The 24,879-nt window shown below is 43.1% G+C and overlaps 1 protein-coding gene and 1 pseudogene across 2 annotated transcripts; both read left to right on the top strand.

Moving 5' to 3' along the window:
* Positions 1 to 1,089: 1,089 nt before the first annotated feature.
* TBC1D20 (TBC1 domain family member 20) lies at positions 1,090 to 24,879 on the top strand. 2 transcript variants are annotated; one of them, XM_036245681.1, is made up of 8 exons: positions 1,090 to 1,224; positions 9,027 to 9,212; positions 11,453 to 11,533; positions 20,651 to 20,837; positions 21,005 to 21,106; positions 22,236 to 22,377; positions 23,438 to 23,625; positions 23,887 to 24,879. In XM_036245681.1, the coding sequence occupies exons 1-8, from the start codon at positions 1,155 to 1,157 to the stop codon at positions 24,140 to 24,142; spliced, it is 1,212 nt and encodes a 403-aa protein (XP_036101574.1). In that variant the 5' UTR covers positions 1,090 to 1,154; the 3' UTR covers positions 24,143 to 24,879. The 2 variants fall into 2 exon arrangements, with proteins under 2 accessions (XP_036101574.1, XP_036101575.1); XM_036245682.1 differs by lacking the exon at positions 1,090 to 1,224 and adding an exon at positions 6,151 to 6,224.
* LOC118618353 lies at positions 12,246 to 13,580 on the top strand (annotated as a pseudogene).

Here is a 24,879-nt window from a genome sequence, read left to right as displayed (position 1 = left end):
CTCTCTGGACCGCAGGCCGACGCTCTAACCGCTGAGCCAAACAGGCCAGGGCGAGAGCCCCCCCCCCCCCCTTTTTAAAAAGACTTAGGCCCAGCTGGTGTGGCTTAGTGGATTGAGCATCGCCCCAAGGACTGAAAGATTCCGTGTCAGGGCATATGCCGCCCAGGTTGCTAGGGGGGTGTGCAGGAGGCAACCCATAGATGTATCTCTCTCACATCAATGTTTCTCTCTCTCTTGCCCTTCCTCTCTCTAAAAAATAAATATATATTTTTTAAAACTTACAATGTAATGGGACCGTAGAATTTGGAGGGAACAGGTTGTGTATGAAATCAAGGGGGGCCAGTAGTAAATCAAGTGGGCTGGAAGTCGGGGAGAATAAAGAAATGCTTTGGTAGGAGTCATCCAGCAACCAGAATCATGGGACCTTGGGGTGGGGGGAGCAGTTTCTGGCCACAACAATAGGGATGTGACCAAGAGAATAGGTAGCCAATTAGAGAGAAAGGACTGTCATTAGAGATGAGAAGGTGGACAAAGACCTGATAAGACAGATGCTCATTTTGAATGAATGGCCAGTTGTGTATAACTCAGAAGGGGACACTGGTCATATAACAGTCTACGTGAACGGCGCTTCCTGGCATTGTGCAGTGAAAAATCTGTAGAGCCATATACAGTGGTTCAGAGACCCTGAAGTCGCCAAGAAGGATGACAGGAGTACATGTGTGTAGGTGAGACAGGAGGTAAAATCCTTGGTAAGCAAAAGCAATAGCTTCTAATTGTGGGGTAGTTACTTTCCCAATAACTGAGTTCAGTGTTTTTATTATCAGTATCACTTTACAAATAAAAAAAGGAAAAAAATGACAAAATCTAGTCCAGAACACACGAGCGCCACACTCTACTTCAGGTGGAACTCTCCCTGGAGCGCTCCCTGCGCTTTTCCTCTCGGTTTAGAGCGCCTGCGCGCGAGCCCCGGAGCTCGCCGCTCGTCCCAGCAGAGAGAACGGTCACGTGGCGGCGCGGGGGCGGAGCCCGTGTCGGGAAGCCTACACGCCTGCGCGTGGCGGGCGACGGAGCGGAGCCTGCCGGGTGGTGCGGGAGCGACTTCACTCTGCTCCGCCCCCAGCCGGGGCTCAGGCCAGGGCCCGGGCCCCCGGGATATGGCCTCCCGGAGTGCGCAGGGTGACGTCCCCACCTCCGGTCGCTGGGACGATGGCGCGGAGACGGCAGGTATGGAAGCCAGCCGGGGCGTCGAGGGTGGCCTGCGTGGACGGCCCGAGGAGCCGGGGACAGCTGTCGGAGGAACGGGTCCCAGCGCAAGCGGCGCCCGACGGGCCGCCTGGGGTGCGCCCAGGGCCGCGGGCCGGGATCGGGACGGCGGGAGAGGAAAAGGCTGAAGGGAAAGAGAGCCTAGAATCGGGGGTCCACGGACGCTGAGGAGACCAAAGGAAGTGTGGTGGCAGAACCGCATCCCCAGTGGGAAGGACGGGGCGGGGACTCTGCGCCCGGTCTCGTCACGTCCGAAAGGGAGAATTGGGTCTGTGAGAACTGATGTTTAACCTGAGACTGTCCGGCCACATCCGCAGACTCTTGGTGCCGCCTCCCTAGCTGTAAGGCAGCTTCCCAAACTTCATCTTTCTCTCTCTTGATTGACGTGGTGTGAGTGACCACTTATAATACCATAAAATCCAACCCTTTTAGAGTGTACGGTTCAGTGGTTCATAGTACTTTCACAGGGTTGTGCAATCAGCACCATTGTCTAATTCCAGAACATTAGTATCCCAAAAAGAAAGCTCATCTCCCGTTCCCCAGTCTCCACAGCTCCTGGCAGACACTAATCTACTTTATGTCTCAATCCTGCCCCACCTATTTGAATGTTATTTAATTGTGTAAAAAGCTATTTTCTATTTTCATACTGTTTCATACTAAACAATTATTTCTATGAAATCATGGTTTCGCTGTGAACTGTTTTCAAATATGTTTTACATATAATTAAGACATGACAGTTAAAGGTATTAATGTTTACTCTGTACCAAGTAAAACAATCTCTTTTTCCTCTGGGGAAGACTAAAGTAGCTTTCCCACTTTTTCATCCATTAATGGGTGGTGTCCATAAAAGAATCAATTGACATATTCAACCCACGTATTTTGATGAAGCACCTGGTATCCGCATCTTGTTTCCCTGGGCTCCTTTTCTGTTATTCCCCCTTTTCTCCTGTTCTACTACTGGATGGAAGTGGAGCTCATTCATCATACTACTTCCCTGGGCCCTTTGGCCTTGTAACCTTTTATGGTGTTTGTATGACATCTGTCTTTATGGCATAATAATCCATGCTTCAAGTGGTACAGGTCTTGTGACCTGTTGCAGCACAATTGTGCCTAGGTTTTGAGTCTTTACCTCCCAGTTTACTTAATTTTACTTCTCTGGATGAATGAGAGGACCTTAGAAATCAGTGTTGTTGTTTTTTTTGCCCTGGCCAGTTTTGCTCAGTGGTTAGAGCGTCGGCCCATGGACCAATGACTGGTGCGTTTGATTCTGGTCAAGGGCACTGTACCTTGAATGCAGTTTATCCCTGGCTTCGGTCCAGGTCGTACAGGAGGCAACCAGTCAATGTGTCCCTCTCATGTTGATGTTTCTCTCTCTCTCTCCCTCTCTCCTACTCTATCTGAAGATAAATAGAAAAATATCCTCAGGTGAGGATTAAAAACAAACAGATGAAAATCAGAGTATTGGGGTTTTTGTTTTTCCTGTTTGTTTTTTATCCTCACCTGAGGACATTTTTTCATTTTTTGTTCAGATAGAGCGGGAGGGAGAGAGAGAGAGAGAGAGAAAAAGAGAGAGAGAGAGAGACATCGACCTGAAAGGGACACATCGAGTGGCTGCCACCCACAGGACCCAACCAGGGCCAGGGACAAACTGCAACCAAGGTACGTGCCCTTAGCAGGAACTGAACCAGGGTCTCTCGGGACCGCAGGCCAACGCTCTAACCACTGAGCAAAACCAACCAGGGTTACTGTTTGTTTTTGTTGTGGTTTTAATCATATTGTAGAATTGACAAAGTGGCTAACACTAGAAGCTCTCCTTTGTACAGTTCATGATCAGATTGGTTTACTCTAGAATATTTTTCTGCATTGTTGAGGTAAAGCAGTCTTTCTTAATATCCACTTGTCTTTATGTTTCAAGTAATGAATCTCTGCTAATTCTGGTATTGTTTGTTGAAACTAAATAGGACCTCCAAAAACAGAGGCTACTTTGTTTTATTTTGTTTTTAATAGGAACCTTACTCAGAAAAAGGTAAGGTTTTCCTCTCGCACTGTCTTTCTCCAGTACAGGTATGAAGTTCAAGCATAAATTTTTTTTTTTTTAATTTTGTTTTCTTTATTGACTTTTAGAGAGAGGAAGAGAGAGGGAGAGAGAAATAGAACATCGATTGGCCGCCTCCTGCATGCCCCCCACTGGGGATTTGGTCCACAACCTAGGCATGCGCCCTGACCAGAAATCAAACCTGTGACCTCTTGGTGCATGGGTCGACCACTGAGCTACACTGGCCGGGCTCAAGAATAAAATTTTAAGTTAATTTTCGATATCAACATTAGGAGTTCAAGGGGTGGGGTTGGGTGGTATCTGTCTAAAGGTGTATGTGTGTGTGTGTGTCTGTCTCTTTCTCCGACTGGCTCTGTCATTGTTTTGATAAGGCTAATATTGCTTAGTTTGAGTTTAACTTCTAGTTAAAGACTGCAAAGCTTTCTTGATATGTAAGCTTAAACCAAATAGTAAGTATGGAATTTTGTCCTTTCATATAAGATTCCATTATTACGTATGTAGATCTCTTACCTGATATAAGTCATTAATATGTATTTTGCTGATATGGAAAAACTTTTAGAGGAAGCCTAGCTAGTGTTCATCTTTAGTCCTTATCCTTTCCACATATGTACAGTTACCCAAGGCAGGTGCTTTTGGAGAAACCTGTTGCTCTGAATAGGCAGAAATCTTTACCTGGGTTCTATAGTCCGAGATGGGAAAGGTTTGAGACAGTAACAGGCTCAGCCATCTTTATCTGAACTATTAAGAGCTACTGCTTCAGTGGCCCTTATTAATGTGATGATTTTAATGGAGAGCCAAGTAGTGCCTGTATCATTTTTTTCCAGTGTTAAATAAATTGCTTTTTAGGCATCAAGGATTTATTTATAGCAGTGTCTCATATTTTGCAGTCAGCTGTAGGATAATTTTATTTTGTTGTGGTTATGATAGCCAAGACCTTTTACTGTAAAGGAATTTGGAAAGTATCAACTTTGGAATATGTAATACATCTCTCTCGTAAGTAGGGGGAAAGAAATTGGAGAAGAAAGGACTCAGGGGGATTGGGATTACATACATGCTACCTCACGATGAATGTGGGCTTTTATCCCAAGCCCACTATTAACATTCTCAAGTCCAGAAGTGCGTGTCCCACCCCAAAATCCTTATATAAAATTTATCTTATTTATTTTTATTTTTTTTATCCTCACCCGAGGACATTTTTCCATTTTTTGTACAGACAGAGTGGGAGGGAGAGAGGAAGAGAGAGAGTGAGAAACATCGATGTGAAAGGGACACATCGAGTGGCTGCCACCCGCACGACCAACCAGGGCTGGGGACAAACTGCAACCAAGGTACATGCCCTTAGCAGGAACTGAACCCGGGTCTCTCTGGACCGCAGGCGGGCGCTCTAACCACTGAGCAAAACCGGCCAGGGCTATAAAATTTATCTTAAATAGTAGGCATTAATTTTAATATTTTCCTGAGCATCCCAAGAATAGCTTTGTGATTTTTCTCTGAGATGAAGAAGATGTGTGTAAGTTAGTTTTATTTGAGACTGCTAACCTTTTTTCCCCTCATTATGTAATCTAGCAGATCATATCACTTTGTAATTTACACATCTCTAGGTCACTTGAGTTTTCTGTTTCCTCTTCCTTTTTTATGTCACAATGAGAGCTTATATATTAGGTGTAATATTTGTGTGTGGGGAGGTGGCATACTTACAAGTGCCTTCCTTATCTGCCATTAATATTTAATCGCTCTCGGCCCATGGACCAAAGGGTCGCAGGTTCAATCCCCAGCCCCAGTCAGGGTCGTGAGGGAGGCAACCAATTGATGTGTCTCTCTTGCATCGATATTTCTCTCTCTCTCCCTCCCTTCCACTCTATCTAAAAATCAGTGGGAAAATATTCTTGGGTGAGGATTAACAACAACAACAACAAAACTTAAATCTCTTAACTGTGGGATTGAGGAAGGTGATATTGGGACCTAAATAGACAGCAGCTAAAATCCATATTGGTGCAACATCCTACTCTGGTAAGTACTAGTAGCTTTAGAAAAAGGCCAAAGAATTTACAAATCTACAGTTATGTGCCATATTACAATGTTCCAGTCAATGATGGACAGCACTATACCATATAGTCTAGGTGCTCAGTGGGCTATACCATTTAGGTTTGTGTAAGTGCACTCTGCGATGCTTGCACAACAATGAAATTTCCTGTCCAGCCAGTGTGGCTCAGTGGTTAAGTGTCAACCCAGGCACCAAGAGGTCACCAGTTCGATTCCTGGTCAGGCCACATGCCCAGGTTGTGGGCCTGATCCCCAGTGGGGGGCATGCAGGAAGTGGCCAATTGATGTTCTCTCATCAATGTTTCTATCTCTCTCTCACTTCCTCTCTCTCTAAAATCAATAAAAGAAAAAAAAAATTTTTTTTTAAAGAAATTTCCTAACAACACATTTCTGAGAACATACCCCATTGTTAAGAACACGTGACTGTGTTTAGAGTTGTGCATTAGGCATATTCTTTAAAGTAGTATGGGCAAAATAATGTCATTTATTATAAGCCAATATTTCCAAAGGAACAATAGCTAAGCTAAATTTTTTATTCTCTTCTGTACGTATTTATTGCATTCCCACAGAGCACTGAAAACCAGGAGATAATAGTAAATTTTGTAATGTGGGATTAAAAATAGAATTGGAACACGATGTTAAGAAATCTAAGTACTGGAGCTGTGGTTAGGGTTCAGAATTAGTAAAAATTCTGGCAGATAATTTACCAAAACCTAATGGAAATCTAGCTGATTGCAAGCAGTGTTATTTTCCTCAAGATACAAGCAAGGATTTTCCCCATATTGCTGAATAGCTTACTTGGAAGAGGGGCAGGATGGATATATATGTAAACAAATGGAGGAATATTTTCCACTCTTAGCAAGTAAGTTAACAGGATTTCTAAACGTCAGCTTATCTCAAACTGTATTCATATTACCATTTAAGTGTTCTTAATTTGTGATGTGTAAAAAATAGAAGGAAACTCAAGTAAAAAAAAAAAAAATTACAGACTATCTGGTACTTTATATTCTTTGTTGGAAATTAATTCAATTCCTGCTCATGTTTTGTCTCTGTTAAATAAAAAGTCTTCTCTGTGTCCTGCTTGTATGTGATCCCTCTTTGAAAACATATAGCCTTCTCTTCGACCCAAAGTAAAAATGTCTTTCTTTCCTTGAGTTAGGATAAAGCCTGGACTACTATTTAGCAGGATAAATCCAGCCCAGACTCTTTCATAAGCTACATTTATTACAATCCTTCAAGCCTCTGTCCTCTTCTTTTATCTAAGACTTCAGCCTCAGAGAATTATCTCTGTGTTTTCTGGACATGATGTTTCTTTCATGTGACAACGTCTTTGCTTACACTCCTCTCCCTGCAGTGCTCTCCCTTCAACCACTCTTCCATGTGCAGTATTGTTGTTTTTTTTGAGGACATTTTTCAATATTTTGTTCAGATAGAGTGGGAGGGAGAGAGAGAGAGAGAAACATCGATGTGAATGGGACAGATCGAGTGGTTGCCACCCACACGACCCAACCAGGACCGGGGACACACTGCAACCAAGGTACGTGCCCTTAGCGGGAACCGAGCCAGGTCTCTCCAGACCGCAGGCCAACACTCTAACTGCTGAGCCAGACTGGCCAGGGCCCAAGGATATTTTTCTACTTACATTTTTGAAAGTACAGATAGCTGGAGGGATTTGCTATGAACTATTATGCCAGAATTTTAGGCGTGAGCCAGGAATCTCTCAGACAAACTGAAAGAGATGGTCACTATGCTACATTGCCAGGGAAAAGAACACTCTAGCCAAGAGAACAGGTTTACCTAGGTGAAAAGTCACCTGTGTTATTTTCCTCTTTGCACCTCCAATTACTTGTGACTCAAAACCAGTTAATTTATATGTCACAGCTCTCAGGTAGGTAACCAGGACCATTAGTACCAACTTTAGTTTGTGTTAATGTGCAGTTTTGTCATGGAAACAATTTGTAGACTGTTGCCTCAGAATAGAAAATTATTGAGGAAAGCTGATTAGTATCCCTTCTAAACCTAATCTACCTTCCACTGTTAGTCTTCTCTAAAGCCTAACCTACCTTCTGGAGTTTATCTTTCACCTTTCGTAACTCCAGTGCCTTACACCTTGTGTATGCTACATAAATATTTTTAACGAGTCTGTTTACTGTTAAATGAAAAGGCCTTGTGTTTCCTGTCTGCAAGTCTTTTTTCTGCTCTCTCCCTCTCTTCCCAGACTCTTGAAATCCTCCTTTTCCTTTTTTTTTTTAAATTTGTTTTTATTGATTTTTTTTTAGAGGAGAAGGAGACAGAGATAGAAACATCAGTTGGTTGCCTCCTGCACACCTCCTGCTGTTGATCGAGTCTGCAACCTGGGCATGTACTCTGACCAAGAATCAAACCAGCGACCTTTTGGGGTGTGGGACGATGCTCAATCCACTGAGCCACACTGGCTGGGCTCCTTTTTAAACCATACTCTTCGGTAATGCCTTCTGAGATTAGTCTAACCCTACATCATTCTTTGAGCTCTTGTTGTCTGCACGTTACCTTTTTTGGCAACTATAGTGCACTCCTTTGTGATATCGCTCTCTTTTTTTTTTTTTATCCTCACCCGAGGACATTTTTGGATATTTTGTTCAGATAGAGTGGGGGGGGGGGGGAGAGAGAGAGAGAGAAACATCGATGCAAAAGGGCACATCGAGTAGCTGCCATCCGCACAACCCAACCAGGGCCAGGGACAAACTGCAGCCGAGGTACATGCCCTTAGTGAGAACTGAGCCCAGGTGTCTCGGGACTGCAGGCCAACGCTCTAACCGCTGAGCCAAACCGGCCAGGGCTGTGATATCTCTTTTATGGTGTCTTGTTTAACTTTTCTTGTGTTTGCTGTTCCTAAAATTAGACATTCTGCATGAAAACTCAACCTATTACTCCATTATTTTAAATAGAAAAATTATAATATGATAAACATCAACCACAAATTCTTGACCAATTTCCTAATAAGTAATTTAAACACAGTAAAATGCCTATGTATAAATAATAAACTATCACATAAGGATGTAAGATGCTTAAAACATTACTTCCTGATCATAGTAATTAATAAGGTTTTTAAGAAACAGTTGCTTTGTGTGTAGTATTATGCCTCTCTTACCACCCACACTGGAGACCCAAGTATACTTTTGACATTCTGATTTTGAAAATATTTCTCTGATTCTGATGTTTTACCAGTAACTGAAAACTTTTGTGGTTTTGTTTAAAAACATGGTATTGAATTTTGGTGGCATGCATACCATGCATAAACATTTTTCTTCTAGAAACAACAGGAAAAAAATTATATTAAGAGATACATATGCTCCAAAACTTGGTATTAAGAAAGAACAGGCATTCTATTAGGAAAACATTGATAGTAACTGTTAGATATGCCTGAATTTACTGAACATTTATTGTAATTGTAATTGCTTGCTAATTGTTTACATGCTATGTCTCCTTAGTGTTAATTAACACATAATGTCTTAATTAAATATCTGTAGGTTTGCTTTAAATATACCTACCTGTACTTCAGACCAAGTAAGGAGATTGAGCCCTGAACAGAAAATGTACACATGCTAAATATGTGCCTAATGCCCCTCTATACCCATTTTTTTGTTTGTTCTGTTTTGTTGTTTGTTTTGGGTTTTTTTTGCAGGCTTTAACACCAAAAGGAAAAAGAAATTGGCAGGAATATACCAGGCTTTGAACAGTGATCCTATTGATGTGGCTGCCCTTAGACGCATGGCTATTAGTGAAGGAGGGCTCCTGACTGATGAGATCAGGCGAAAAGTGTGGCCCAAGCTCCTCAATGTCGACACCAGTGACCCACCTCCTGTATCAGGTAAGGGGAGGAGTGCTGTGAGGGGAGCTTATTTAGGAGGCAAGGGAAAAAAAAGAATTCCAAGACCTTTGATTTTTATGTTAATGTTAAACCAAGAGTAGATGAGTAAATGTAAAGCACTTGAGGATATGATTGGGCCAACTGAAAATAAAGCAAAACTAATCAGTACAATTTTATTCAAAAATGGAATGTGCTTTTATTAGGTAGGTATGTAGGGAGCTTTTAGGCTAGGTAAAGGAGTTTATTTAAAATCTACATTCTAGTCCGGCTGGTGCGGCTCAGTGGTTGAGCATCGACCCATGCACTAAGAGGTTACCGGTTCGATTCCCGGTCAGGGCACATGCCCAGGTTGTGGGTCAAATCCCCAGTGGGGGGCATGCAGGAGGTGGCCAGTTGATGTTCTTGCTCATCAATGTTTCCATCTCTCTCTCTCCCTCTCTCTTCCTCTCTCTCTCATATCAATAAAGGGGAAAAAATAATTAATTTTAAAAAATAAAATGCCCATTCCAGTGTATGTTTACTTAGAGATGGATTGTAGAAATTTGTATTTTAACAAATACTCCACCTAATTCTGATGTAGATGGACTACATTTTGAGAAACGTTAGGCTATGGGGAGAAATAATATCTTTAAAAAAACACAAAAGAATTTTTATTGGAAAATGCTAGAGTTGTTTGAATTCTAAAATTCTGTGAAAAACTGTTCCTTAACTAATCTGCAAGGCCTACGTAGTAAAGTAGTTCCTTGGACTACAGTCAGAATATATACAAAAATACTACAGAACAGTGAACCCCGTTTGTCATTCATTCACTCAACAAACATTTATTGCTTTCCTGCTGTGTATGGCAAAAGTTCAGCTGTTGATTCTTTGGCTCATTTGGCAGATATTAGTTGTGCTCCTGTTGTATGTCAGATACTGGAGATGATTAAAACAGCTCCTCCAATAAAAGTTCACAATGTCATAGTGCAGCCGAGTAGGTGTTAAGTTGCCACTTGTTATTATCTTTGAAACTGGCTGCCTCAGAGCAGTCAGCTTTTTGTTGGAAGGAAAAGGCATTGCCATGTTCACACTCTGAATCCTAAGATGCTGTTTCTTCTATCAGATTCCAGATTTCCCCTATCTTTATAAGATGAAGTCTGTGTGGGGAAGTTGTGCAGACTCCTCTGGTAGCTTTTGATTTTGGTTTGTGAAGGAAATGAGGACTTGTTATACAACACTTGGTTTGGGTTGAGGGAAATGTACACTTGTTATATATATAACAGCTAGAGACTGCCTCTTTTCTTTCACACTGTTATTGAGCTTATCACCTGAACACAAGTGTTGTGTCCTATTTGAAGTCTCTTAGTTTTAGAATTTCTGGGTCAAGAGAAGTTAGGGTCTTCTTTATATGTGTTTATCTTAATACTCCTTTTTTTTTTTATTGCTGAATTTCTTTCTTTCTTTTTTTTTTTATCCTCACCCGAGGACATTTTTCCATTTTTTGTTCAGATAGAGTGGGAGGAAGAGAGAGGATGAGAGAAAGAGAGAGAAACATCGATGTGAAAGGGACACATCGAGTGGCTGCCTGCCACACGACCCAACCAGGGCCAGTGACAAACTGCAACCGAGGTATGTGCCCTTAGCAGGAACCTGGGTCTCTCTGGACCGCAGGCCAACGCTCTAACTGCTGAGCCAAACTGGCCAGGGCTCTTTTTTTTTTTTAATTTATTTTTGTTACAGATGTTTCTCTTTTTCTCCCATTGACACCCTCCTCCCCAATCCCCCCGTCATACTCCTTTTTGAACAAATCAGTGCTTCCTAGACTTTAAAGATGTTAGAGTTTTTTCAGTGTTCTATAGTCTCCATATTCTTGATATTTGATCCTTACAGTAACCTGAGAGATACATTATGGAAGGGAATACAATATTGCCATTTTACAGATGTGGACTTTGAATTCAGAGCAGTACCCCAGTGATGCCACAAGAGGGCCCTGGCCTTCTGACTTCTCTGCAGCCCTTTTACCCTAACTCTGTTACCTCCTAGACAATGCTATCCCTCCTCTCAGGTCATCAGGACTTGCGTGAAACATGTTTAGGACTAAACCCAGGATTCCTCTTTAAATGTTGTATTTTGAGTCATGTTCTCTTCAGGAAAACATGGGAATATGTCCTCCTGGCTTTTGGTGTAATACCAGGATTATTTTGCTCCTGATATGGCTTCCCAGGCTTTCCTACAATGACATGTTCCTTTTCCTCCAACAGGTAATAACCTACGACAGATGAGCAAGGACTACCAACAAGTGCTGCTAGATGTCAGGCGGTCCTTACGGCGGTTTCCTCCTGGTGAGAGCTCTGTTCGTCTTGTTACACGGAGGTTTCTGTCCCAGTTGTACTTGTGTTGATGCTTGCCAGTCCCAGGGAGTTTCCATCCCAGCACACAGTGTGACAGTGTGACCAACTGTGTACTCCCAGTCTGCTGAGTCATTCTTTTATTTGTTCTGTCACATTCAGACCCCCGCTGAAATCTGAGCCAAAAGTAATTTGGCCTAGAGGTGGCAAATGAGCCCCCGCCCCCCTTTCAGAGCCACAGAAGAGTCTTCATAGGGATTTCTACAGCCATCAGTCTGGCTTTAAAGAGCATATTGGTTTGAAAGTGGGCACTGACAAGAACTATTAATATCTTCTTTGATTAGATTTATAAATAGTGTTGTCTTGCATATACACATATTGAGTTTCTTGGACTAGAAGGGAGGGCATTCCCTGAATATTTAAAGTCTGTTCTTAAAATTGCCTCCCTATTTCAGGAAGAATGAGAAGAATGACCATTGTCTCCATTTTCACAGTGAAAGAAAGTAGGCAACAAACCCCATGTTTATGATCTGTTTCTCTTTCTTTGGCAACTCCACCTTTAGGTCCATGAAAGAAGAATTGCTAAAGGGAAAATCAGTTGCTGCAGCACACTGGTGTGCCACAAGAATTTTTAAGGGGCTAGGGATGGGGCAGAGGGGGCACTGTGGTCCTAGGCGGGGGTTCAGCAAGGGTCTGAGATGCTGAGATGCCAGTGTCTATAATGAGGCCCAGGAGGGGCACTGCCCTGGGAGCCAGTGAGGTGGGTAGCCAGGACCATGTTGGGACAGACCTACTGCTTCAAGATGGATCAATCGATGGTGGTGGTTGAGGGGGGCCTTGGGAGTGCGGCAAGACGGCACTGCTTCAGGTGTTTGCCAAGGACTCCTACCCTAGGAGTTATATCTCCACCATGTTTGAGAACTACACCACAAGCTTGCATTGACCTCAACATGTGGGACACTTCAGGTTCTCTTACTATGATAATGCCTAGCCCCTGGCCTATGCTGATTCAGACGTTGTGCTCATCTGCTACACTTAAGCTGACCAAAAACACTGGATAGTGTCCTCAAGAAGTGGCAAGGAGAGTTTTTCCCCAATGCCAAGGTTGTGCTGGTTGGGTATAAACTGGACATGCAGACCAATCTGGCCACACCAAGGGAGCTGTCCAAATAGTAGCTTATCTCTGTTACACATGAGCAGGGCATTGTGCTGGTTAAGCAGGTGGGGGTCGTGATCTACATGGAGTGTTCCTCCCAGTCCTCTGAGCGCACCATCAGGGATGTCTTCCATGTGGCCACAATGGCCCTATTTGGCTGTGGCCATCAGTAGTTGCACTGTACTGACTCACACCTGGGACTGTAGCAATCCGCTCAGCTGGCAGGATGGCCGGACTGGGGGAGCAGGAACAAAGACGAGATACACAAGGATCCAAGCTAAGAGTTGCAACCTCATGTGAAGAGCCAGGGAGAGGCAGAGTGTCAGGAGGGGTGGTGAAGGGCACAATTGTTCCTCTACCTGCACCCTGGCTTCCTGACCTCCTGACTGGGCTGGGACTTCAGGATAGGCTGAATGAGCAATTCTCCTAGGCAAGGGACCCTGAGGCAGAGGAGTGTGCCACCATTCCCCACATCTTCATCCCTCTCCTCTCCATAGGAAGTTGAGAGAGCTGGCAGGGCAGGCATCTGGACCAGGAACTGGGATATGGCAGGGGATTGGGGAAACGCATCAAACAGTGACCTTGGTTGAGTTTCAGTATATGAAGGATACCTTCCCTCCCCACCCCCAGGCCCCATATCCTGGTCCTGGCTTCCTTCCCTAAGGAAAGTGTCCATTTCATGGCCTTCCCTTTTCCTTTCCTTTCCTTTCATGTCTATAGCTGTTGTCACTCATCCTAACCTCCAGGCAACATGCACTAATTAAAAAGCAAGTTGGGAAGCCCCTACCCGCACATATCCACGAGTCCTAGCTCCTCCTTCTGTTCCCCCAACAGTCCCTAAATAAAATTTATGGGTGAAAAAAAAAATTTTTTTAAATATGCAATACCTGACTATTTAGTCAGGGACACTAACATCTTTTCCCTTAGAGCAGTGGTTCTCAACCTTCCTAATGCCGTGACCCTTTAATAGTTTCTCGTGTTATATGTGGGCGTATCTGCATGTGGGTGGACCTGCCTGGAGATGGATAGAGTAGTGGTGTCTTGGTTCCTAAGACCATGGGAAATATGTGTTTTCCAACGGTCTTAAGCGACCCACAGGTTGAGAACTGCTGCCTTAGAGTGTCAAAACAATAAAATAAAAATGACAACAGCCAACACAACAATAGCTATATGGTGTGAATGAATCGAAATTATACCTGTTGTGTTTTTTTTTGTCAAATTGGCAAAAAAAGAAATATTTTTTGGTGTGCTGCAGAATTTTAGTAATTAGTTTATGTATGCCATGAGATGAAAGAGGTTGAAAATCACCGCTCTAAACCCATTGCTTCACTCTTCTGAACTCATGCTTTGGCTTGGATTTTGTCTGTTAAAGAGCCTTTCTTCCTGCTTATATCTTTGCTCCCTGGAGAGATTCTTGTGATTCTCATGTAGCCAGTGGCCTGCCATTTTGTTTTTTATTTTAATTTTATTTGTTTACTTATTTATTTTTATTGAAGTATAATTGACATATAACAGTATGTTGCTTTCAGGTATACAACATAATGATTCAAGATTTGTATATATCCAGCTTGGTTTTAATGAAGACCTTTGCCTGTGCTCCAATCCCCTTTTCCTGTCTGCTGCTTTTAAGTTTTGTTTTATTTGTGTGTTTTTTAAAATAACTTTAATTTCAGCTTTTGTGTTGAAGACAAACTTTTTAAAAAGAAGTCTACAATGACAATTATTTTTTGTGTTATTTATTTTTATTTTTTTTATATTTCAATTATAGTTGACATTTAATATATTAGTTTCAGGTATACAGCATAGTTGTTAGACATTTATAACTTAAGAAGTGATTTCCCCGATAAGTCTAGTATTCACCTGGCAGCATACATAGTTATTACAGTATTATTGACTATAATCCCTGTGCCATACTTTACGTCCCCATGACTATTTTGTAACTACCAATTTGTTCTTCTTAATACCTTTACCTTTTCACCTAACACTCCTTCCATCTGGCAACCATCAGTTTGTTCTCTGTTACCTATGAGTTTGTTTCTTTTTTGATTGTTCATTTATTTCGTCTTTTGGATTCCACATATAAGTGAAATCACATAGTATTTGTCTTTCTCTATCTGACTTATTTCACTAAGCATAATACCCTCTACAGCATAACCCACATTGTTGCAGATGGTAAGATTTCACATTCTTTTTTTTTACAGCCAAGTAATATTCCATTTTACATACGGTCCACGTTTTCTTTGTCTATTGATGGACACTTGGTTGATTCTATATCTTGGCTATTGTATATGAAATGTCCTTCGTTGTCTCTTGTTATAGCTTTTGTTTTAAAGTCTATTTTGGCTTTCTTTCCAACTCGGGCCCGGCATAATGGCTCCCGCAAAGAAGGGTGGGGTGAAGAAAGGCCATTCTGCCATCAACAAGGTAGTGACCAGAGAATATACCATCAACATGCACAAGCGCATCCATGGAGTGGGTTTCAAGAAGTGTGCCCCTCGAGCATTCAAGGAGATCTGGAAATTTGCCACGAGGGAGATGGGAACTCCAGATGTACACATTGACACCAGGCTGAACAAAGCTGCCAGCCAAAGAAATAAGGAATTGCCCTGGCCGGTTTGGCTCAGCGGTTAGAGCGTCGGCCTGCGGTCCAGAGAGACCCGGGTTCGGTTCCCGCTAAGGGCACGTACCTCGGTTGCAGTTTGTCCCCGGCCCTGGTTGGTCGTGCGGGTGGCAGCCGCTCGATGTGTCCCTTTCACGTTGATGTTTCTCTCTTTCTCTCTCTTCCTCTCTCCCTCCCACTCTACCTAAACAAAAAATGGAGAAAATGTCCTCGGGTGAGGATAAAAAACAAACAAACAAAAAAAAAAGAAATAAGGAATGTACCATACCGTATCTGGGTACAGTTGTCCGGAAAACGTAATGAGGATGAAGATTCACCAAACAAGCTCTATATACATTGCTCACCCATGTACCTGTTACCACTTTCAAAAATCTACAAACAGCCCTGGCCAGTTTGGTTCAGCGGTTAGAGCGTCGGCCTGCGGTCCTGAGAGACCCGGGTTCGGTTCCCGCTAAGGGCACGTACCTCGGTTGCAGTTTGTCCCCGGCCCTGGTCGATTGTGCGGGTGGCAGCCACTCGATGTGTCCCTTTCACATCGATGTTTCTCTCTCTTTCTCTCTGTTCCTCTCTCTCCCTCCCACTCTACCTGAACAAAAAATGGAAAAATGTCCTCGAGTAAGGATAAAAAAGATAAAAAATAAATAAATCTACAAAGAGTTAATGTGAATGAGAACTAACTGTTGATTATCAAATAAACTTACAAAACTAGGGGTGGGGGTCTGTTTTGTCTGATATAAATATTGCTACTCAGCTTTTTTTTTTTTTTTCATTTGCATGAAATATCTTTTTTTAAAATATTTTAAAAATAATTTTTTTTATTGATATTTTTAGTGAGAAAGGAAGGGAAAGGGAGAAAGAGATAGAAACATCAATGAGAGAGAACATCAATTCTGCCTCCTGCATGCCCCCCACTGGGGATTGGGCCCACAACCTGGGCATGTGTCCTGAACAGGAATCGAACCTGAGACCTCTTGGTGCATGGGTTGATGCTCAGCCACTGAGCCACACCAGCCGGACTGCATGAAATATCTTTTTCCATCCCTTCACTTTCAGTCTCTTTGTGTCTTTTGATCTAAAGTGGGTTTTTGTTGGCAGCGTACGTGTGGGTCTTGTTTTCTTCTCCATTCAGCCACCCTGTGTCTTTTGACATCGGTATATAGTTATTGATAAATTATAAGTATGTAATTATTGCCATTTTATTATTTATATTTTTGGTCTTTTTCTCTTCCTCTGCTTAAAGAAGTTCCTTTAACATTTCTTGTAATACTGGTTTGGTGGTGATGGACTCTAGCTTTTTCTTGTCCGGGAAGCTTTTTATATCTTAAATTCTTTTTTTTTGTTTTTAATTTTTTTTCTTTATTGACTTTTAGAGAGAGGGGAAGGGAGAGGGAGAGAAAGCTAGAAACATTGATGGGAGAGAACAGTGACTGGCCACCTCCTGCATGCCACCCACTGAGGATTGAGCCCACAACCTGGGCATGTGCCCTGACCAGGAATTGAACTGGCGACCTCTTGGCACATGGGTCCACGCTCAACCACTGAGCCACACTAGCCAGGCCTATATCTTCAATTCTAAATGCTAGCCTATGGGGTAGAGTAATCTTGGTTGTAGGTCCTTCCTTTTCATCACTTTGAATATTTCGTGCCAATCTCTTCTGGCATAGAAAGTTTCTGTTGAGAAATTAGCTGTCAATCTTACAAGTGCTCCCTTGTATGTAACTAACAGCTTTTCTCTTGCTACTTTCACGATTCTTTCTTCGTCTTTAATCTTTGATATTTTAATTATGATGTGTCTTGGTGTGGACCTCTTTATTTTCATCTTGTTTGGGACTCTGCTTTCTAAGGTTGCATGCCTATTTTCTTCACTAGGCGAGGGAAGTTTTTTGTTATTCTTTTTCCAAATAGGTTCTCAATCTCTTGTTCTCTCTTTTCCTTCTGGTACCCCTATCATGTGAATGTTGTTATGCTTGATACCATCCCAGAAGTCCCTTAAACTATCCTCTTTTTTAAAAAAAATTATTTTGCCTGGCTGGTGTGGCTCGGTGGATTGAGAGTCCCATGGGCTGGGAGGTCCTGGTTTGACTCCCGGTCAGGGCATGAGTCCAGGTTGCAGGCTCAATCCCTAGAGGAGGCATGCAGGAGGCAGCTAATCGATGTTTGATCAATGTTTCTATCTCTCTCCCTTATTCTCTCTCTAAAAATCAATAAAAACATTTTTTTTTTTTTCTTGTTCTGATTGGGTGTTTTCTACTTGTCTTCCAAATCGCTAATTTGATTCTCTCCTTCATCTAATCTGCTATTGATTTCCATCTAATGTAGTCTTCATTTCAGTTATTGTAGTCTTCATTTCTGACCTTTTATGGTTTTTGTCTCTGTTAATTTCTCACTGAGTTCATCTATTCTTTCCCTAAGTTCATTGAGCATCCTTATAACCAGTGTTTTGAACTTTGTATCTGGTAAGTTGTTTGCCTTCATTTTGTTTAGCTTTCTTTTCTGGAGTTGTGTCATGTTCTTTTTTTTTTTTTAGTGTATGTTTCTTCATTTCCTCATTTTGGCTGCCTCTTTCTTTGTTTCTGTGTATTGGGAAGATTTGCTATGTCTCCCAATCTTGGAGAGTGGCCTTATGTAGTAGTTGTCCTATGGGGCCCAAAGTGCAGACTCCCTGGTCACCTGAGCCAGGTGTTCCAGTGGTGTCTCTTGGGTGGGTTGTATGTGCCCCTCATGTTGTAGTTGGTCCTTGATTGCTGTTGGCACATCAGTAGGTAGGATTGATCCTCAGGATTACTGGCTGTGAGGACTGTCCATGACTATAGCAGACGAGCTATAGTGTAGAGGCTGACCCCACAGAGTGGGATTCAATTTAGTGGGGCTCTGTGCCTGCCACGTCCACCCTTTGAGTATGTTATTTGTGGAGCTAATTGTTGGTGCTCTGACATGGATGTATTGGTTCTGGGGCCTCTTGGGAGGAGCTCTGGTGCAGGCCCAGGTCTGCCAATACCTGTGCCCAGCCCAGGTTTACTTGGTAGTAGCTATTCAGTGACCTATGGTTGGTAGCTGCCTAGGCTGGACTCGGAGGTGCCTAAGAAAGGCTATGCTGCAAACTGAAGGCAGCTGCCGCTAGTGCCAGAGGCCTCTTAACAAGAAGTACAGGGCACACTGAGGCCAGTGGCTGCTTAATTGGGCTTTGTGGGCCTTTGAGAGGTTTTAGGAAAGTCTGCAGCATGGGCTGAGGCTGGTAGCTTGTGAAGAAAAGCTGCTGAAAGAGGTTCAGGCTGGTGCACAGGTTGGTCGGGCCAGGCAGGGTCTCTATCCTGCTGCTTTGGATGAGACCACCTAGTACAGATGCCTCCCATTTTTTCTGCTAGGTAACCTGTTTTCCCTCTGAACCTTTTATTTCTCTTTTATTTATGTAACATCAGTCTATGATATTTTTTCTGTAGGCAGAACTTTCCATATGGTTTCATATGTTTGCATTCATGTTCTTCTGAGCTTAGCTGACTACTCTTATATTCAAACAGGGTTTGATGTTTTCTATTAGTACCTTTATGACTTTACGTATTCATAGTACTTGATTTACTTCATTTTCTTTTTTATTTTATCTTTTACAATGCGCCCTTTTGAGAAGGGGTGGGGTAGATATGGGCAAGAGATGAGCTTTACTCTCACCTTAAACCTTTCATTCAGTTTAGTCTGGGCCCTTACATTAGCTGTATTCTCTCACAGTGTCTGTTTTTAACTGAAAAAGCTAATGGTATAGGAGAGCTATGCTGTGTACCGTTCTCCTAAAGCAGTTCATGAGGCCAAGGTTTGGTCTTTTTGTACTGAAAGCCAGATGAGCTGAGGAACCACGTCAGCCACGCCAGAACCCGCTGCACACTCGGAAAGAGCTCCCAGGAAGGCTCCCTTGTTTCCGGCCATGTCTTTGGAGCAAGGAGAGCAATATTTCCTATGATATTTCGTTTGGTTTAGAGGGGAACATGCAATTAGTTTTTTTTGTTTTTATATGATTTCATACCAACAAAATTTATAAAAATAGGACAGAGAATTTGCCATAGACCTTTTACCCAGATTTCCTTATATGTTAACATCTTATTATATTTGCTTTCTCTCCTCCATATACACACAAACAAATTTTTTTCTGAAGTATTTAAGAATAAATTACAGCTCTGGCCGGTTTTGCTCAGTGGTTTAGACTAAAGAGACCTGGGTTTAGTTCCCGCTAAGGGCACGTACCTCAGTTGCAGTTTGTCCCTGGCCCCGGTTGGAGTTGTATGGGTGGCAACAAGTCGATGTGTGTCTCTTACATCGCTGTTTCTCTCTCTTTCTCCCTCCCTTTTTTCCCTCCTGCTCTATCTGAAGATAAATGCAAAAATATCTTCGGGTAAGGATAAAAAAAAAGAAAAGAATGAACCACAGACATGGTGCCCCTTTGTTCCTAAATATTTCAAGGTGTATTTCCTAAAAAACAAGGCTCTTATATAAGCACAGTACAATTATCAAAATGGGTAACAACATTAAAAAATACTGCTTTCGCCCTGGCCGGTTTGGCTCAGTGGTTAGAGCGTCGGCCTGCGGTCCAGAGAGACCCGGGTTTGGTTCCCGCTAAGGGCATGTACTTCGGTTGCAGTTTGTCCCCGGCCCTGGTTGGTTGTGCAGGTGGCAACCACTCAATGTGTCCCTTTCACGGCGATGTTTCTCTCTCTCTCTCTCTCTCTCTCTCTCTCCTCTCTCTCCCTCCCACTCTATCTGTACAAAAAATGGAAAAATGTCCTCGGGTGAGGATAAAAAAAAAAAAATACTGCTTTCTAATCTATAGATTTATTCAGAGTTCATCATTTATCCCAGTAATGTCCTTTATAAGAAAAGGAAGTACAAATTCATGTATTTTCCATTCAGGCACCTTATCTCTTCAGCCACCGTTAACCTGGAATGATTCCTTTGTATTTTATGACAGGCCGGTTATTTTATAAAATTGCCCTCAGTTTGTGTTTGTCTGGTATTTCCTCAATATTAGATTTAGGTTTATACACTCTTGATAGGAATACCACAGAAGTGATGCCGAGTTCTTTTCAGTACATCATGCCAGGAGGCAGATGCTGTCAAGTCACGCTACTGGCAGGTGCCTGGGTTCTCCCACTGTAAGGTTGCTAGTCAGTGGCTTTTTTCTGTATGTCACAGATTTCCTATATGTGTGTATATCTTGATATATGTTACCAAGATGCAGATTTTCTTTTAATAAAAACTTTCTCTGAAAATCCATTGCTGTCCATCTTCCTAACCTCTGTGTTACTAGGCTACTTGCCATGTTCAAGTGCATCTCCCCTCCCTGCCCCAGGCATGCCAAAAGAACAGAGAGAAGGGCTCCAGGAAGAACTGATCGACATCATCCTCCTTGTCTTGGAGCGCAACCCTCAGCTGCACTACTACCAGGGCTACCATGACATTGTGGTCACATTTCTGCTGGTGGTAGGAGAGAAGCTGGCAACGTCCCTGGTAGAGAAATTATCTACCCACCACCTCAGGTATCAGCGCAGAGGGACATGAAGACTGGGCATCACTCCCCAAATCCCCTGGGGTAACTCCTCAGTCCATTTTCTAATCAGTGTTTTTAATAATTTGAACCTCATTCCACCTCCACCCTGATCTAATTGTTTGGTCTGATCATACTCATTGAATTGTCTTCCTCTAGGGATTTCATGGATCGAACAATGGACAACACCAAACATATATTAAACTATCTGATGCCCATCATTGACCAGGTGAATCCAGAACTCCATGACTTCATGCAGAGGTATATATGTGTCTACATTTGTGTGTACACACACATACACACACACCTTCAGCTTTCTACAGCCTTTATTTCTTCCTCACAAGTCTAGCTCATCATCATCTTATATTGATTATTGTTCAGTTCTGAGTTGTCCTTTCTAGTTAACCAGTGATCTGGATAATTCAGTTCTATACAGAGTCTTGGAGCACTTTTTGAGTGCTGTGCTCTTTTGGGGATACAAGAGATGTGACAGCCTGTGCCCTTGAGGAGTTTATACCTAGTAGGGGGAGGTGGACAAGGTAAGTATGCCAAGGTAGACTTTGAGGTTATTGCCACAAGAGAAGTACAGAGTCCTATAGGATCCAGAGGCAAGAAAGACAAAGCCATCTGTGGGTGGTGGTATTCTCCAAGTGCCAAGGAAAAGAAATACTTCTTTGCAAATCTCATACAATTTATGTTTCTCTTCTGCTTAGTTGGATATGTGTCCTTGGCCAATGCCTGACTTTTATATATATTTTTTTGATTGATTGATTGATTTTTAGAGAGCGAGAAGAAGAGAGAGGAACATGGATTTGTTGTTCCACTTATTTATGCATCCACTGGTTGGTTTTTATAGGTGTCCTGACCAGGGATCGAATCTGTAACCTTGGCATATCGGGATGACGCTCTAACCAACTGAGCTACCTGGTCAAGGCCCTCCCCCCCAAACAATAGCTATATCTTAAGATATTTCAGTCATCTCATGTTAACTAAAAAATTAATAGAGTTGCGTTTTCAAGCCTGAGAATATGTACTTGTGCTCCCCCCCCCCCCCCAAAGGTTATGACTTTCTCAGAAGGAAAACTGTGGTATAGTTTTCTGTAAATAGATACTTCTTCATCCTGTAGTAGACATTTGTTGGCCATTAGGAGAGCACCCAGTGAAATAAGACAACCAGGACCCTATTATAGTGTTAATGTCATGATAGTGGTACATTTTAAGGACTTTGTATTTTTGGAGGAGAAAATGCTAAATTCCTAGGTGGCTGGATTTTCTAGAAAGTGTATTTCCCAGATGCTTCCTTCTCACAGCACAGAAGACAAAGACGGCCCAGAAAATGGGAAGAGGTGATTCAACAGGGAACCTAACATTTGGATTTCCTTGCTCCTAGTGCTGAGGTGGGGACCATCTTTGCCCTCAGCTGGCTCATCACCTGGTTTGGGCATGTCCTGTCTGACTTCAGGCACGTGGTGCGGTTATATGACTTCTTCCTGGCCTGCCATCCCCTGATGCCCATTTACTTTGCAGCTGTGGTAGGTACAGGCCCTGAGCCAGCAGCTTGATCACACATTCTAGCTTGATCATTTCCCCTAAAGGGAAACTGGTGATTATGGAGAGATGTAAGAGACAGCATTTCCCAGGCTGGTGAGCCTGGGCAGCATTCTGGGCAGTGATAATGGGGAGTGTCATGGAAAAAAATAGTTCTGTGTAAAAGTAGGTTTGGGAAATGCCGGTTAAACAAAGATAAACAGATTTGTTTATTGTGTGATTCTTCTAAACCTTTAAAATGTTACACCTGCATTGTGAATTATTTGTTCTTGTTGACGTCTCCTGGAACAAGTACAAACTGCCAACTTCAGGTTTAAGAAAAGACAGGGTATGGTATTATAGAAAATTGAGATGGCTTGCAGGGTGTGGGGGTGCTTCAGTTACTAGAGGGCCTGAATCATCAGGGTAAGGGTTAAGGTGTGGACTCACAAGCACTCTTTATTGCTCTGTAAACATTTAAAAAATTATTTTTTCCTTTATTGATTTTAGAGAGAGAAGAAGTGAGAGGGAGAGAGACAAAGAAACATCAATGAGAGAGAACATCGACTGGCCACCTCCTGCATGCCCCCCACTGGGGATTTGGCCCACAACCTGGGCACGTGTCCTGACCAGGAATAGAACTGGCGACCTCTTGGTGCATGGGTGAATGCTCAACCAGTGAGCCGCACCAGCTGGACTCTTCATTGCTCTTTAAAGAGAGCAAGACCATTCTTTCTACTGTTATGAACCTTTTTTTTCTGTGCTGGAGCTCCAGGAATCTTCCAGTAATCCCTCTCCTCTTCTTCCTCCTAAGAGAATCTCCTTCATTTAATTGGTCTTTCACATCATAGGATAGAAGTTTGCCTCTAGCAAAAAGGGCCCGCCCAGTAGGAAAAGCACTCAGATATGTACATTATTGCTTCCTAGATGGATACAAGAGTTTGCCAAACATTTGGGTTGAGCCCTGTCTGTTACCAGTTTAAATAAGTCTCTAAGGAGAATGAAATGCATGTGGCCAAGGCCTTATGTGTTCTTTTCTCTGATACAAGGCCATGTTCTCCACAGATCGTCTTGTATCGAGAGCAGGAAGTCCTGGATTGTGACTGCGACATGGCCTCAGTTCACCACCTGTTGTCCCAGATCCCTCAGGACCTGCCCTATGAGACACTGATTAGTAGAGCCGGAGACCTCTTTGTTCAGTTTCCCCCATCTGAACTTGCTCGGGAAGCAGCTGCCCAACAGCAAGCCCAGAAGTGAGTGAGGCCAAGCCACTCGTTGAGTCGGGGAGAGGGGGGTGTTTGTTAGTGAGCAGAAGTGATGGAAGATGGTGTCTGGTCAAGACAGGGCTGGGGGTATGTTTTCAGAGATCTAAGCTTATGCCAGCAGAATCCCTACTTTAGTCTTGATGGGTCTTTATCAAGAAGAATTTTCTGAGCACTGCATGGCTCTGCCCTCAGCCTGTTTAATCTTGTTTCTTTGATAGTATTTTCTTCTTTCTGTCTACTCCTCTGCAGAACGGCAGCCTCTACCTTCAAAGACTTTGAGCTGGCATCAGCCCAGCAGAGGCCTGACATGGTGCTGCGGCAGCGGTTTCAGGGACTTCTGCGGACTGAGGATCGAACAAAAGACGTCCTAACCAAACCAAGGACCAACCGCTTTGTGAAGCTAGCGGTGATGGGGCTGACAGTGGCACTTGGAGCAGCTGCTCTGGCTGTGGTGAAAAGTGCCCTGGAGTGGGCCCCTAAGTTTCAACTGCAACTGTTCCCCTAAATGCCAGAGAACATTCTTGCTCTGACATTACTTTAAGGTCATGCCCTTCCGTGGAAGGATGGGGAAGGGTGGAATGTCCTTTATTAAAAGGGTTTCTGTCAAGGGTTTTCTATTCCTACCACCCCTCTCTGCCTGTCCATGGTTTGTTTGCCTTTGCCTCGGAGGCCAGTAGCAGAGCCTGTCTAAAACTGGGCACTTGGGACCTGGGCATAGAACTCTCTCCCTCACGGTGGGCTTCTGAGTGTGTTTTCCACTACCTCCTCTTGTTTTGGGGGAAGTGGATTTTTTTAGCTCCCAGCTGCCTTTGGAACCCACTGGGCCTGGTCACTGGGGGACTCTTTTCAGCTGCCGAGTAGTAAGCTAGACCACTGAAAACTTTCCTCACAGCTCCTTCTGTTCTGCCTGCTTGGGCCAGAAGAAGTCTGATGGTGGGTGAAGACGAGGGGGCAGAGAAGGCTAGCCCAGGAACAAGATTGGCCCTTCTTGAGAGCAGCTCTATTAGCTGGTCAGAAATCAAAGAGACAAGTGGGAACTAAGTTACTGGGTAGCTCCTACCGATTTTCAGCCTAGAAATCACAGGTATTTCAGCCAAACAGGAAGGAATGTTAAGTTTTAGGGCCCAGACATAGACTGGTTTTGCCTGCCTTTTTTTCTTTAAATCCTCACTTGAGGATATGTTCATTGATTCTAGGGAGAGAGGAAGGAAAGAGAGAGAAACATTGATGTGAGAGAAATAT

Source organism: Molossus molossus, unplaced genomic scaffold, assembly GCF_014108415.1.
Source record: "Molossus molossus isolate mMolMol1 unplaced genomic scaffold, mMolMol1.p scaffold_m16_p_6, whole genome shotgun sequence".
Classification (NCBI taxonomy): domain Eukaryota; kingdom Metazoa; phylum Chordata; class Mammalia; order Chiroptera; family Molossidae; genus Molossus; species Molossus molossus.
The sequence above is the reverse complement of the archived record's forward strand: the minus strand, read 5'-3'. Positions and strand labels throughout refer to the sequence as shown.